This window comes from Rhopalosiphum padi, chromosome 3 (genome assembly GCF_020882245.1).
Source record: "Rhopalosiphum padi isolate XX-2018 chromosome 3, ASM2088224v1, whole genome shotgun sequence".
In the NCBI taxonomy this organism is placed as follows: domain Eukaryota; kingdom Metazoa; phylum Arthropoda; class Insecta; order Hemiptera; family Aphididae; genus Rhopalosiphum; species Rhopalosiphum padi.
In genome coordinates this window covers 81,115,188-81,129,038 of record NC_083599.1, presented here as the reverse complement: position 1 = coordinate 81,129,038, position 13,851 = coordinate 81,115,188, and the positions used below count along the sequence as shown (strand labels likewise).

The following is a 13,851-nucleotide window of genomic DNA, read 5'->3' as shown; positions in this document are numbered from 1 at the left end:
TTATATTGAGACAGTCTAAATTGTGCAACGTATATATTTCCGTTTTATTTTTGTGCAATTTTGTTTTGGGAAAATGGAGAAACAAATACAAAAAAAATTTGAAACAGAAAAAGGTAAGCCGTGTATTTTAGTTGAAGATTATAAATATAGTGAATTTAAAATTCTGAAAAAGTGTGGGAACATTCGGTATAACTGTACGAATAAAAATTGTTCTGCCAGTTTACTCGTTGACAAGGATGTAACCAAAGTGTTAAGTATGTTAAATGAGCATACACATGAGGTGATTCCAAAAAATATTATTAATAGGCAAATTGTGAGTTCTCGTTTAAAAAGAAAATGTGAAAATGATCTTCTTACTAGGCCAAATAAAATAATTAGGCAAGAACTTATAAATACCGAAAACGATATCCAGCCGGTTTATTCTGATATAAAGTTATGGAGAAAGTGTATGTATGATAAACGTAGAAAGAATATGCAAAAAATTCCAAAATCGTTAGAGGAAGCGATAACTCAGTTGTTAGATGGTCGTGAAAATATTATAACTAATACTGATGAACTATTTTGTCATATGGAAGAAACTTCAAGTCCAATTATATTCACTTGCAAAACTAATCTTGAACTATTGAGTCAATCTTCTCATATTTTTGCAGACGGTACATTTTCATATGCACCCAAATATTTTGAACAACTGTATTCAATACATATATTACAAAATGGTTTTTATGCTCCTATAATTTATTGTTTTTTAATTTCAAAATCAACTGAAACTTATATACAAATGTGGCACACAATTATTAATTTATGTTTAAGATTCGACATAAATATACAAAATTCATTAAAGTGTTCAAATTTTCATTTTGATTTTGAAAAGAGTGCTCACAACGCTGTTAGACATTTTTTCCCAAACTGCAAAATTATGGCCTGCAGATTTCATTTAGGCCAATCATGGTTCAGGAAAATTCAAAGTGACAGTAATTTATTAAAAAACTATAATTCAAAATCTGAACTAGGTGTATGGTTGAAACAATTTTTTGCACTTGGATTTTTACCTTCGGAAGATGTAGAAGATGCTTTTACTTATTTAATTGAAAATAGCCCTACTGATAATTTTGAATTTACTGATTATATACTGAACAATTATATATCAGCTGATGCCGCTTTCCCACCGATTTTATGGGCAACTGAACCTTCAACAGAGGCAAGAACGACCAATGGGCCAGAATCTTTCCATAGCCACTATAATGCTCAGTTTTATACTTCTCATCCATCTATTCACCAAGTTATACATATTTTATTGGATATTCAAAGTGAAACTTATTTAAAAATATATAGTATAAAACAACAAAATATTAACAAGCCTCGTAAAGAGCAAGAAGAGAATATTGCATTTATAATTAACACTTGGGAAAAATATAAAAATAATGAAATATCTTTAAATGATTATTTGCTGATATTAGGACCACGTTTTTGTGCTAAAAAGTTAAAAGAACTTGATTTTTATTATATATATATATGTATATTTTTATTTTGACGCGTAATAATAAGTTACTGTAATGTATATACATATACTTTTTTTTTTACTATACGAATTATGTAATTAATTATTATTATTGTCATCGTTATGAGTGTATCTTAATTCTTTATTTTTATAAATAAATATCGGCATATTATTCCTTTTTTTGACGCGTAATTACTGTGATATATTATAAGATTTTAATACTATACGTATTAAGTTATTATTAATGTTGGTAAATTTATTTAAATATTTGTGTTTGCTGAAAGAAAAAATATTTAAGGTGCGCAATCGTGTTGTTTTTTCTCAAATATTAAAAGGTAAAAAGTCCGCAATCGTGTTATGTTTTTTTCAGGTAAAAAGGTAAAAAGTCCGCAATCGTGTTACGGCTATATTATTATATGTTATAGATTATCGCTTTAAATGGACTCGTAAATAATAAATTTATTTCACCTCTCATCTTTAATTATTTTTCATTTTAAAAGTGAATTAAGCAGGGTTATTTTCCCAAGTGCTCAGTCAATGTTGTAACTTGTAACGTATACGCTTTAACCGTACGTCCGTACATTTTGTGAAATTTAACGTTTTTATTAGTGTTTTTTAATTCAACTCTTATGAAAATAAGTGAAATATTTAAATTAAAAACAAAGGGTGATAACATAAATAAAATAGTGTATGGGGGATTTTTGTACACGATACAACATATACAAAGAGATAATTTAAGATGGAAATGTAGCAAGAAGATTAAATGCAAGTGTGATGCAGTGTTATGTACCTACAACAAAAGAAATTTCTAATCCAATAACACAATAAAAAAATAAAAATTAATCAAAAAAAACATTAGGCTTAGAACATTATGCGACTATGCGAGTGTATTAATAAATCCGATATAAGTGTTAAAGAGTTTTTAACTCAAGTGGGAAATAACATTAGTTCACGGCCAAGGTTATACATTTTTATTGTACCTAATGTTTTTATTTAAATTTAAATTTGGTTTAAGTTGAAAAATGTATGAATGTATAAGTATAATATTGTGTAATAACATATTATAATATTAACTAATAAATTAATAAATCGGACTTTTTTTCGTGGGACTTTTGTTCACCGGATGGCGATTCATATACACGTATAGATGGTCGGTCGCCGACGTCATTACTCATTTCTAAACGCTATTGTGAAGGCTACGAACCGATTTCAAGTTAAAACCGCATGTTAAACGGCTTTTAAAAGACGTTTACTATGCAATTCGGTCACAAACAGCATGTAAAAAGACGAAACGGTTAAAGATAACGAAAATATTGGCAAAAAAGTCCGACGGCCGTCCGTCCAGCGTCATTTTTTGTGATCGACATTAAGACCACGATGAACGGCCAGTGTTGGATAAAAGTTATTTATCTTTTATCTTATCTAGATAAATTTCAGCTCTGTTATATTTATCTTCATCTAGATAAAATTTTAGTTATCTATCAGTACATATCTAGATAATTTATATTAATGGACTTGAAAAATTTAAATAAATCTGAAAATTAAAAATATTTATATTTATGTCATTTTCTGTATACCGTAAACCTATTACACAGAAAACAAACGTTTGGTAAAATATATTATTATACCATGTATTTCAATATTGAATGCATAGGCGTAGGGTGATCAAATATATCGGGGGGGGGGGGGGCTGTAAAAATAATAATACTTAATAAGAAAAAAAAAACACTAAACTAAATGAAAATAAGACATTTATTTGTTTTCAACTATAATTCCAAGCGTCTATTAGTTTTTGAATAGATATTTAATATATCATTAGAATCAATATTATTTGAAATATCTCTTTCAATATTTAGTATTGCCAGTGAGGAAAAACGGTCTTGAGTCATAGTTGACCGTATATATGTGTTGATACGTCTCATTGTCGAAAATGACCTCTCACATGATGCTGAAGAAATTGGTAAGGTCAGAGCTAAATTTAAAAGTTTATATACATTAGGAAAAGTTGAAATAGTTATATTTTTTTTGAATAAATTTATTTGATTTTTTTGTTCAGGTCCCGGTTCAGGTTTATTATTATAGTTTTGAATACAGTTTTTGGCAACCATCATTTCAGCTTGAAGTGAATTCAAATCAACTTTCAGTAAATCCTATATTAATTAGAACACATTATTAATACAACTTTAAGTAATAAGACAGTTAGTTAGTACTTTCATGCTTCAGTTATGGGTTACATTAGTTTTATAAGTTTTCACTTAAGTTGATTTATTTATTTACATTTAACATACCTTATATTGTTGAATAAAAAATGAACTTTTTTCATAGTCCAGATTGAAAAAGTGATCAATAGAAATTGCCAAATTCAAACTCTCCGCAGAAAATCTTGTCTTCAGATTATTTACAACCTCGTCTATTATTGGATAGTAAGCATGTACTTTCCAGTAATCAATTAAATTAGTTTCATTATTAGAGTCCTCGTGTTCAGCTGCAGTTGTTGTAGTTACAACAAAATTTTTCAGAAATTCAGGCTCTGTTCTTTTCCGTTTAGATACTATTAATAATGAAAATATGATATATGTTATAATCAATTAATAACCTTACTAAAATTAAACTATTTATTACTTTTATTGGGGACTTCTAATTCTATATTATGTTGTTGAGCAAATGTTACTATAGTTTCCCAAATTGTCATATATATTTTACTCTGATTTCGACTATCTTCAAAAGTTTTTATGACTGCATTTATTAAACTGGCTGCTTGACCAAGGGTCCCACTGTCGTTTTGTAATTGTTTGCTAAGAATATTGATTATATTTAAAACATAGCTAATAAAATGAAGGTGTATAATAAATGATCCTTTTTGCACACATGAAAGAATACCTAAAAAATATAATTTTATTATAAATATTAATATTATATATAATTATTTATTTATTTAATATAAATATAACTTCTGATGTACCAGTACCAAAATTACGGCATACAAAGCAAAATATACTATCTTTTAGAATGCTGTATTCAAGCCACTCAAACTGATTATATAATGTTGAAGAAAAAGCACGATTTTGAGACCCAAAGCTAGTTTTAGGATATGCCTAGATAAATTATATAGAAATAAGCAGAAAGCGAAAGACAATTATTAAATTTTATAGATGTAATAAAAATATAATGCTTACTTCTAATATCGGTTTTGCTGGTCCAGAGTCTAAATCACCTAAATCCAAGGTATTGTGAACAATAACAAGCTGTACATTTTGTAAATGTTCCTTTAAATCAGGTAGAGATGGTAAGATTGGTCCTGTTTTTTTAGGTATATTAAATATACCGAACACTTTTTTAGCCATATTTAAAATATTTTTAAAATTTTTAAAACGCTTGAGCCAAACTGCAAACGGCAAGTCATCCTAGATTAGGTTATAACTTATAATGCGACAATGCGATTTGCGACGGTTTTAGTGTGTGATAACTGATAATACAATTTGGAGGGAAATTAATAACGTGATGTTGTATACGAAACGGCTGGTTGTACAAGTGAAGATAAATATTATAAAAATGATTAAAATGATATCATTTTATAACTCTTGATAACAATAAACTCACAAAATATTATGTTAAGTATTATCGCCGATAAATAATTACAAGAGTGATCATTTACGACGAAATAATCAAAAATAATACAAATAATTCTGGGGGGGGCTAATATTCGCACTGGGGGGCTAAGCCCCCCCAAGCCCCCCCTAGATACGCCTATGATTGAATGTTAATTTATAAGTCTGGCATCGTAAATAACGAAAAGACCTAAAAATAGAAAATAAATAATAATATGTAATGTTATCTATGTTGTAACTACATTATACTAAGAGCAACTAATAATAGCAAAAGCGATAACATCTATCCTTGCTACCCGCCAGTCACCATCGTAGACGATGGTGGATGGTCTTCATTAGCCGAAAGTTAATATCCGTTTCATAGAACTGTGTATAAAGTATAAACAAATAATAATTATTATTTCTTATTGTGTTGAACCGACAAAAATAAATCAACATCCATGGATTGTGTAGCATAATAATAAGGCAATACAAGTTTTAACACCTAGGCGTAATAGGTTAAATAATAAAACGTTTGATATGATTTTATGCTGTAGATCAAATATGGTTTGAACTAGGTATATTATTTTAAAAGCATTTATTGTTTTTTTTTTTTTCAAATGTTAGTTTTTTTGTACTATTATTATTTATTTATCAAGTCAGAGAATGACTTTTATAATATATTCTTGTGAATTTTATTTAAAAAATAAACTATTTTATTTTGTTTATTTTCAAAATGTTTTAAATAAGTTAAAACAAAAATATAGACATTTATTACTATTTTTTTCAAATGTTAGCTTTTTTGTACTATTATTATTTATTTATCAAGTCAGAGAATAACTTTTATAATATGTTCTAATAAAATTTATATAAAAAATAAACTATTTTATTTTATGTTTATTTTTAATGTGTTTTTTTAATTAGGTATGTATATTTTTTAATTAATACCTGTCACTAAATATTTGCAAAATTAAACATGAAATTGTCTGATATTTATCTAGATAAAATTCAGCATTGTTATCTTTATCTTTATCTAGATAAATAATTAGTTATCTATTCCTAACACTGCGGACGGCACATGAATATAAACCGTACACCCACGGCTTCAAGAGATCATGAGCTAGGCGAATCAAATATAAAGGGAGGCAAAAAAAGCTCAAAAATTGTCAGTCGGGTAAAAAGCGAACATTTTGAAAAATTTTCAAAATCGGCTAAACGATAAAGAAAAGTTGATAACGCATAATAAAAATTCGTCAGTGTAGGATAAGCAGGTAATTGTTTGGACAATAAATTAGGTATCGCACTGTATATTCCTAAAGTAGTGAATGAAAAATAAAACAAATATTATAACTAGCTAATAAGTAAAAATTCCATAATCCCATGTTGGAGGTTATCTGGTTGTTATTTTTTCAATACCTACTTGACAAATGTATTATTTATACTCGGCATAGCGCATTAAAAAATATACCGACGTTGCCAGCAAAATCATATAAAAATTAAAAAAACATTGGAAAAAAAAATGCAAAAAATGATTCGCAGTGTTAATCAAAGCGCCGCCGGGAATGACGCCAGAGCCCCGATTCGATCTCGTTACACCTGCCTAATCCTATCGACTACAGTTTGAGTTGAGGACCGATAGCAAATCTCGAGCACTTCAACCGTTTCCGAATTCGCGTTGTACGTCGTTTTACTCGTTTAATTCTTATTTCATTACACGCACAGACATTCTCGTTAATTTTCTTTTGAATATATTTTTTATCGATATCCCTATTATGCGTATTATATTTATATTATGTATTAAACGATTTATATATGTCTCATACCCAATCGTTCGTCGTGATCACACGACAGAATATTTGGGTACGTATAATAATATTATGTATTAAACGAATTATATGTCTCATACCCAATAGCTCGTAAATAATAACAATAATAATAATAATATAAGTAATAAACGTATAGTTGTCCACCATCAGTTTGATATCCGGGCGGGCGCGGCGATAACGACCGGAGCGCATTCTTTTTTTAGTGAACGCAACTACAGCAAATACAGCAAGCGCTCCCCGTCCTAGTGAACGGAACTATTATTAGCGTTTTATAATATAAGACTAGCTGCCCGTGTGCCTCGGTGTGAGTGTGCCTCGATGTGAGTGTACCTCGGTGTGAGTGTGCCTCGCTGTGAGTGAAACTCGCTGTGAGTGTGCCTCGCTTTGAGTGAAACTCGCTGTAAGTGAATACCCTAGGACGGATGGAAGAGCTTGAAAGCGGAAAGTTTTCAAAAAAAGAAAGATTTGGCGGTAATAAGTCAGCGGTGTTGGTACCACTGATTGGTAATACTGCGAGTCTTCTATCGGGATGATGATAAGTTTTCGATTGTTTGGCGGTGTTCTTTCGAATGTGAAAAGTTTTTGAAAGTCGTGATTGAGACGTAGACTTTTGAGTGTCTAGCTATCAGCCCTCTACCGGTGTAAATCGATACCCGGCTGCGGAATCCGCCTACGGCGGATTGTCTGACCTCCTGGCGTCGAAAGTAAGAAAAAATGTTAGAGTCGAATGTCGTCGTTTGAGCGTTGAATAATCAGTAATCACTCGTGAAAATAAATTTATGTGCAACTATGCCTACCAGGTAGGCAATCCGACTGCGTCGGATCGCGGACCCCGTCGGCGCAATAAGTGAAATCAAAATGTTGTATGAACTCAACTTTCAAAAAGCTTTAAGGGAAACAAAACCAGCTAGGTTTGTCGACGCACGGGTGAAAATTATATGTATTGAATATTGAGTGTACAACGCTACGACAATGGTATTAATTGATGAGTAATTCACAATAATACAAACTTTACAAATGGATAACCACACATTTATCGTATTTGTGTTTTAAAAATAAAAATAATCGTGCAAAGTAAAAGTTTTTTAAGTTATGATGATGTTGACTTTTAATGTCTAGTTATCAGTCATCACTGGTGTAAATCAGTTTATGTATAATAAAGCCACCTATGTAGGCAATCAGATCGTGACCATTACAACATATACCTAATGTGTATTTAAAAATTTAATATTAAATACTAACATCAGCCAATACACTTATTAATATTATAATATATTATTATTAAATATAATACACGTGATTAAATTTGCAATGTATTGTGTTAAAAAAATTAAATATTACATAAAATTGCATGTATTTTATTAGGTATATATATTTTATAAAACATTAGAAATATAATTAATTTAATTATTTTATGTTTATTATATTACATAATTGGTGTAACAACAATTTGTGTACAGATGAGGAGAGTATGAGTTTTACATGTATAATATACTTATAACATACATATTATGTTTGTAACGTTTAAGTCCAACAGAACAACGTCAATGTACAATTATTGTGATAAAAAAAATTGTTATACATTATAGTAAGTAAAAGCTTTGCATACAATAGGTAGTCTAATAAAAATAAGACATATTGTTATGATATATACTTGTACATTATGAATAAATTGAAAGCAATAACACCTTGTATTGTTGTACAGATAAATCAATACATGGTGTATATATAAAAACAAAAACAAAGTACAAACAATTTCATGGTGATTAGATGACAGATATTATGTTAAATATATATATACTAAAAAAAAAATATACACTATTAATTACAATAGTTGAATTGGTATTGCACATATTTAATTGAATGGTATGTGTTACAAACAAATTGACAATTACAAAATTACAGATATCTTACAGGTACATGATAAAAAAAAAAACAAAAATAGGTATACACTTTAAAAATGTTAAGTAATGTGTTCGACTATTAGTTACGAATCCGCTTTGAAGCAGATTCTCATCCAGAGAGAACCACGTGGAGGTTGTCGAACTATCTCTCCTCAGTGAATAGTCGGGAGCAGCTACACGACTGTAGAAATAACCCAACTGTCCATGAAGTACCTAAAAATGTACGGATCCCTAAGGATTAGGTACTTCAAGTGGCCAACGCCCGGTGGATCTTAAGACCCATGATGTGGCCAACGCCCGGTGGACCATAAGACCCATGATTGGTATACAACAACAATGTTGTATATATATAAACAATTTTATAGTCTCCGGTTATAAAGTCTCAAAAAACAAAATATATCAGAATTTTTTATTGAAATTAAACAATGGTAATAGCGAATGGCAATTAGGAATAGTAAATCTGATATCATTTTTGTTGTGAACAATTTCACCGTTGCCTAAATACCAGTTACCCCGTTGGTAGTACTTCCCTGTACACAACGTTCTTTGTGACAAACCGCCCATTGCCATCATCGTACATGCCGACTCTGACAGATTGAGCGTTCCTCACTCTCGAAAATGCAACATACAGTTGCCCGTATGTGAACACGGGCACCGACAGAAGCAATCCAACTCGGTCAAACGTCTGTCCCTGCGACTTGTTGATTGTCATAGCAAACGATAACCTTACTGGGAATTGAACCCGCCTCATTTCGAAAGGCACGTCGTCTTTACTACCCGAAGTCATGGGTATCGCTGGTATGACGACGTCCTCCTGTGCATCAACATTACCAGACAACACTCTAGCCTTAAAGTTGTGTCGCCGGAGCTCGGTGACCACTAACCTTGTACCGTTACACAGTGTTCGCTTAGGATCGAGATTTCTTAGCAACATGACTACAGCACCTACCCTGAGTGTCAATCTGAACGGCGGCAGGCCGTTAAGTTTTAGTGAGTTTAGGAACTCGGTGGGGTTGCTACCTCGTCGGGATCGTCCATCACCACAGAGTCTACGCCCGTGTACGTTCTTTCAGCGCCCTCGATGCGTTGGAGCACCTTGCGATTGATTTGTCTGCATTCCTCGTTCCTAGGACACAGAATGATTTTCCGAGCGAAATCGTCGACGTTAGCCAACGACATGTGCTGCGGGTAAACAAAATCAATTAAATCAGCAACGTCACATACCATTTCCCGAGGGATTTCGACGGTGTCCGGGACACCGTCGACCGTCGGCAGTTGGCCGCTGCCGAGCCGGAGCAACCAATCCGCGAAGACCGCGTCGTTGCCGGCGCCCATGTTTCGCGTCAGTTCAAACTTCTCCGAGTTTTGCCACAGGGAGTTGTGTTTGATCGACGACATGACGACGGCACTCCTGTTTCCCCTGCGGACTACGGGCAGTATCTGCCTGAAGTCGCCCGCGAACAGGACCGGTTTACCGCCGAACGGCGATTCCGAGCTCATGACGTCCTTGAGCAAGCGATCGACCACCGTGAGTTGCGGTCCCGGTGACATGGGCGCTTCGTCCCAGACGATCAGTGCCGCGTCACGTATCCTCTGAGCGCGTTCGGACTGCATGGTGATGGTAGACGTGTCCTCGTCCGAAAGAGTACCGAACGGCAGCCCGAACGTCGAGTGCACAGTCATACCACAGTCCATGAGCGACGCCGCGATCCCAGTGTACGCCACGCACAACACCGACAGCCCTCGGTTGCGAAGCGCCCAAATGAGGCATTCGTAGAGCGTCGTCTTTCCAGTGCCACCGGGTCCGTCGACGTAGAACACCTTTTGGACGTCCCGGTTGTCGTCGACGGCCGCCATCACCCGATCGTACACCGTACGCTGTTCGTCGTTCATGTCCACCACTTGTTGCGCCCACCGCAACGCCACGTCTATTGCCACGAACAGTTGGTCGTCCTGTTCGGGTTCCAATAAACCGACGTCCGGGTTTGGCAACCCGTAGTCGCCGAGCGTTTTTCCGTGTGCACGAAGTAGGTCTCCAATGGCGTCAAGACTTGTCGCTCTGGCACGGTCCAAGTCTTGGAAACGCCGATTGAAGTCTTCCATCATGCTGGCCTCGTTGGCTTGGAACAAGGCCAGCGGTTCCGCTGGATGGCACATCACCAATATCGTCACGAAGAGATACCGGAGCTGTCGGGGAGTGTCTAACGCCGCAGACTCTTCCATGCATACCAGCCATGCGCGGTCGGACTCCAAGAGTCCCAACGCTATGGCGGCAGCCCCGTAGCTCTCGTGCACCACCCCGTCGACTGTCCTCATGTCCCGGAAAGACTGCGAGCCTCTCCGGTGCAAAAGTAACAGTCGCAGGTGGAACCGGTCACGATCGAGTGGGTTGACGACGTACATCCGAGCCAACGTTTCGTTGGTCATCCGTCTTTGTCGCCGCACCCACCTTCTCTGTGCCTGATGCCACGTGTAGTGCACCGGTATCTCGTGATAGAGGTACTGCCTTGCCTCCACGTCGTTTGTGTTGAGCGTGAAGAACTCTGTCAATTTTGTACGACGTTGGTCATCGTTCTGTACTCGCTGTTGGGCTTGTCCAGGAGCAAAGTAGACGGTCTGTCGGTCTTCCAAGTGCACTGGAAGTCTAACGATCGTGTGACTTCTCTTGTGCATTTCATACGAAAACAACCGCCAGATCCCTTCTGGCGGACTTACGTATCGTGAATTGATGAAACTGAAAAAAAAATAACATATAATAAACAATAATAGTAACAAAGCTGCACAGTCATAATGCGATACATCAATTGATATTAAGTTAATTACATATATAATATATATTTAATATATTAATATATTAATATAATAATTGCATATATGTAACAAATAATATATCTTATTAATAGATGTAATGCTATAAGGGTTTGGTGAGCATAACGTTTAAATAATTAATAATTTGTTTTATGCTTAGATTAGATATATTATTTTTCATTATTAATCATTAGTGCTATCATTGTGCATGTGATACTACCAAGCACATAAATAAAATAAAATTAGTCATTAAAAAAAAAAAAAAAAGTATATAGTTAATAAAAAGTATATTATTATAACATGAAAAAGTGTATAGTGGTATAGTGTTTAAAGTATGTGATTGATATATTGTTATATTGTGAATTTTATTTATTTTTATTATTATTTTATAATAATTTAATTTAATTTAATAATAATATAAAATTAACAGTTGTAAACAATTAAAATTCAGTTATAGGTTATTACTATAACAAATGACAACTGTTAACTATGTCTGCGCCATTCGAATAATAGTTGAAAGTAATTTATATCGCACTCGTTAAAAAATCAAAAACCTAAACAAACGGTTTGTTTACACACGTGGGCGCGGGCCTACGCCCAGTTATGGAAGGAAAATAAAATGTTGTACTCACCGGTCTCCTGCAAAGTCCCAGTTATATGAAAAAAAAAAGTGAACGAATAGGTAATAAGAACTGGAGAAATTATAATTATAATTATAAGAAATAATAAATAAGTAAGTGTAATAATAATAATGAGTATAAATGTGCAAGTGAAACGAACAAAAACAAAAAAAAAAAATGCTACGACAACTGTATTGCACGGATGTTAAACGTAGCCTGCAGAATTCGGCAAACGGCTCGACGCTTCATTCCACCCCACCACTACCGCGTTGTACATCACGCCATCCAAAGACCTGCAATAATACAGTAAACACGTTAAGAGGACGCCACACCCGTCTTTTTGCATCAAAAATAATGCATTCGTATTTCAAATGCTACGAAGTAAATAATGGTCGTAGACCCATAAGTAATACACTGTTTAAAAGGTGACAGTTTTTACTATGTTTTGTTGGAATCAGATATTTAAAATATAATTTATTTTCTAAAATACAAGCAAATTCGTTTTTATAAAACGATATTTTGTTATGCTGTTACGCTCGCTTGTTAATGCAAATTCCAGAAATCGGTTTCCAACAAAACATAGAAAAAATTATAGCCTTTCTAACAGTATATTTTTTATGAGTCTACGATCATTGAAGACTTCGTAGCATTTGAAGTACGTAGAAGGGTTTCCATTGTTTCCAAAAAAAATGTATAATTCCTTACACCGTCCACTGGCGCACCTAGCGGCTGCTTCATTGCAGTGAATTCTAGCGGCGGCGGCGCTGCCCCACTCTATGACACAACCAGACCAGTCCGTTCTGTGTAGTGTGTACTAATAAAAATAGCACTGCCGCCTGCCGGAATATAAATTAGCGATAACGTCGTCTACTCGTCTCTACGATCCCGTATTGGGTCGAGCAATAATAATAATAATAATAATATAATATACCTAATTATTTATTATTATAATTTGGTTTTGGACTCCTGCGTCTGAGTATCTGTGGTAACTCTATGTCTATACGCCCGGTGGTTTGCGTTGAATTATGAAAATACGTATACATAATACATACTACATCTACAATAATACAATTAAATTTTCGTTGTATGGGTTATAAAAATTATACAGTATACACATAGAGATCTATGGTATCACCATCAGTTATATCTGTCTTATATACGACAAATTCTAAGAATCGTCTACTACTAATATAATATATAAATTATAATATTTTGAATCAAAATAGTTTTGTTAGACTGCGGGCGCTGCGCCGGGGGGAACACTTAATCCAGACTTCAGTAATCAATTTACTATTTAATTTCAATCGGTCATCAGCGTTTATTAGCTATATCCGAAAATTATTACTTATTTGATTTTTGTGCATTTAATAAAAATGGATGACCGTCGGAATGACAAAAAGAAGCGTCTAGCACCGTCGAGATGTACAAGTATAAAAAAAAAAAAATTTAGGTAGACTTAATAATTTTAAGAAAAAAACAGTGACATGGTAAGTATAATTATTTAATTATCATATTTTAGTACAGTTGAAATACGTAGGTATACTTTAAACAGGGAAGCGGAACCTAGCACATCATCGATTCACTTATTAGGAACTGATGAAATAGGAT

At 33.7% G+C, this 13,851-nt stretch overlaps 3 protein-coding genes across 3 annotated transcripts; all 3 read right to left on the bottom strand.

Annotated features, from left to right (window-relative positions):
• Positions 1-3,264: 3,264 nt before the first annotated feature.
• LOC132926138 (uncharacterized) lies at positions 3,265-4,842 on the bottom strand. Its single transcript, XM_060990476.1, has 3 exons — positions 4,713-4,842; positions 3,787-4,049; positions 3,265-3,648 (listed from the first exon to the last, which is right to left on the bottom strand). Exons 1-3 carry the CDS (start codon positions 4,840-4,842, stop codon positions 3,265-3,267), a joined length of 777 nt encoding a protein of 258 aa, XP_060846459.1.
• Positions 4,843-9,323: 4,481 nt separating this feature from the next.
• Positions 9,324-9,749, bottom strand: LOC132926137 (ATP-dependent DNA helicase PIF1-like). Its single transcript, XM_060990475.1, has one exon. It carries the CDS (start codon positions 9,747-9,749, stop codon positions 9,324-9,326), a length of 426 nt encoding a protein of 141 aa, XP_060846458.1.
• A 62-nt stretch (positions 9,750-9,811) lies between these two features.
• On the bottom strand, positions 9,812-10,315 carry LOC132924059 (uncharacterized). Its single transcript, XM_060988136.1, has one exon. It carries the CDS (start codon positions 10,313-10,315, stop codon positions 9,812-9,814), a length of 504 nt encoding a protein of 167 aa, XP_060844119.1.
• Between the last annotated feature and the right edge of the window lie 3,536 nt (positions 10,316-13,851).

Coding starts and splice junctions, on each gene's coding strand:
- LOC132926138 (XM_060990476.1), bottom strand. CDS start 4,842: ATGGCTAAAAAAGTGTTCGGTATATTTAATATACCTAAAAAAACAGGA. Junction 4,050..4,712: donor TCACAATACCTTGGATTTAG/GTGATTTAGACT, acceptor CATTATTAATAG/TATCTAAACGGAAAAGAACA. Junction 3,649..3,786: donor TTTTTATTCAACAATATAAG/GTATGTTAAATG, acceptor TAATTAATATAG/GATTTACTGAAAGTTGATTT.
- LOC132926137 (XM_060990475.1), bottom strand. CDS start 9,749: ATGTTGCTAAGAAATCTCGATCCTAAGCGAACACTGTGTAACGGTACA.
- LOC132924059 (XM_060988136.1), bottom strand. CDS start 10,315: ATGAGCTCGGAATCGCCGTTCGGCGGTAAACCGGTCCTGTTCGCGGGC.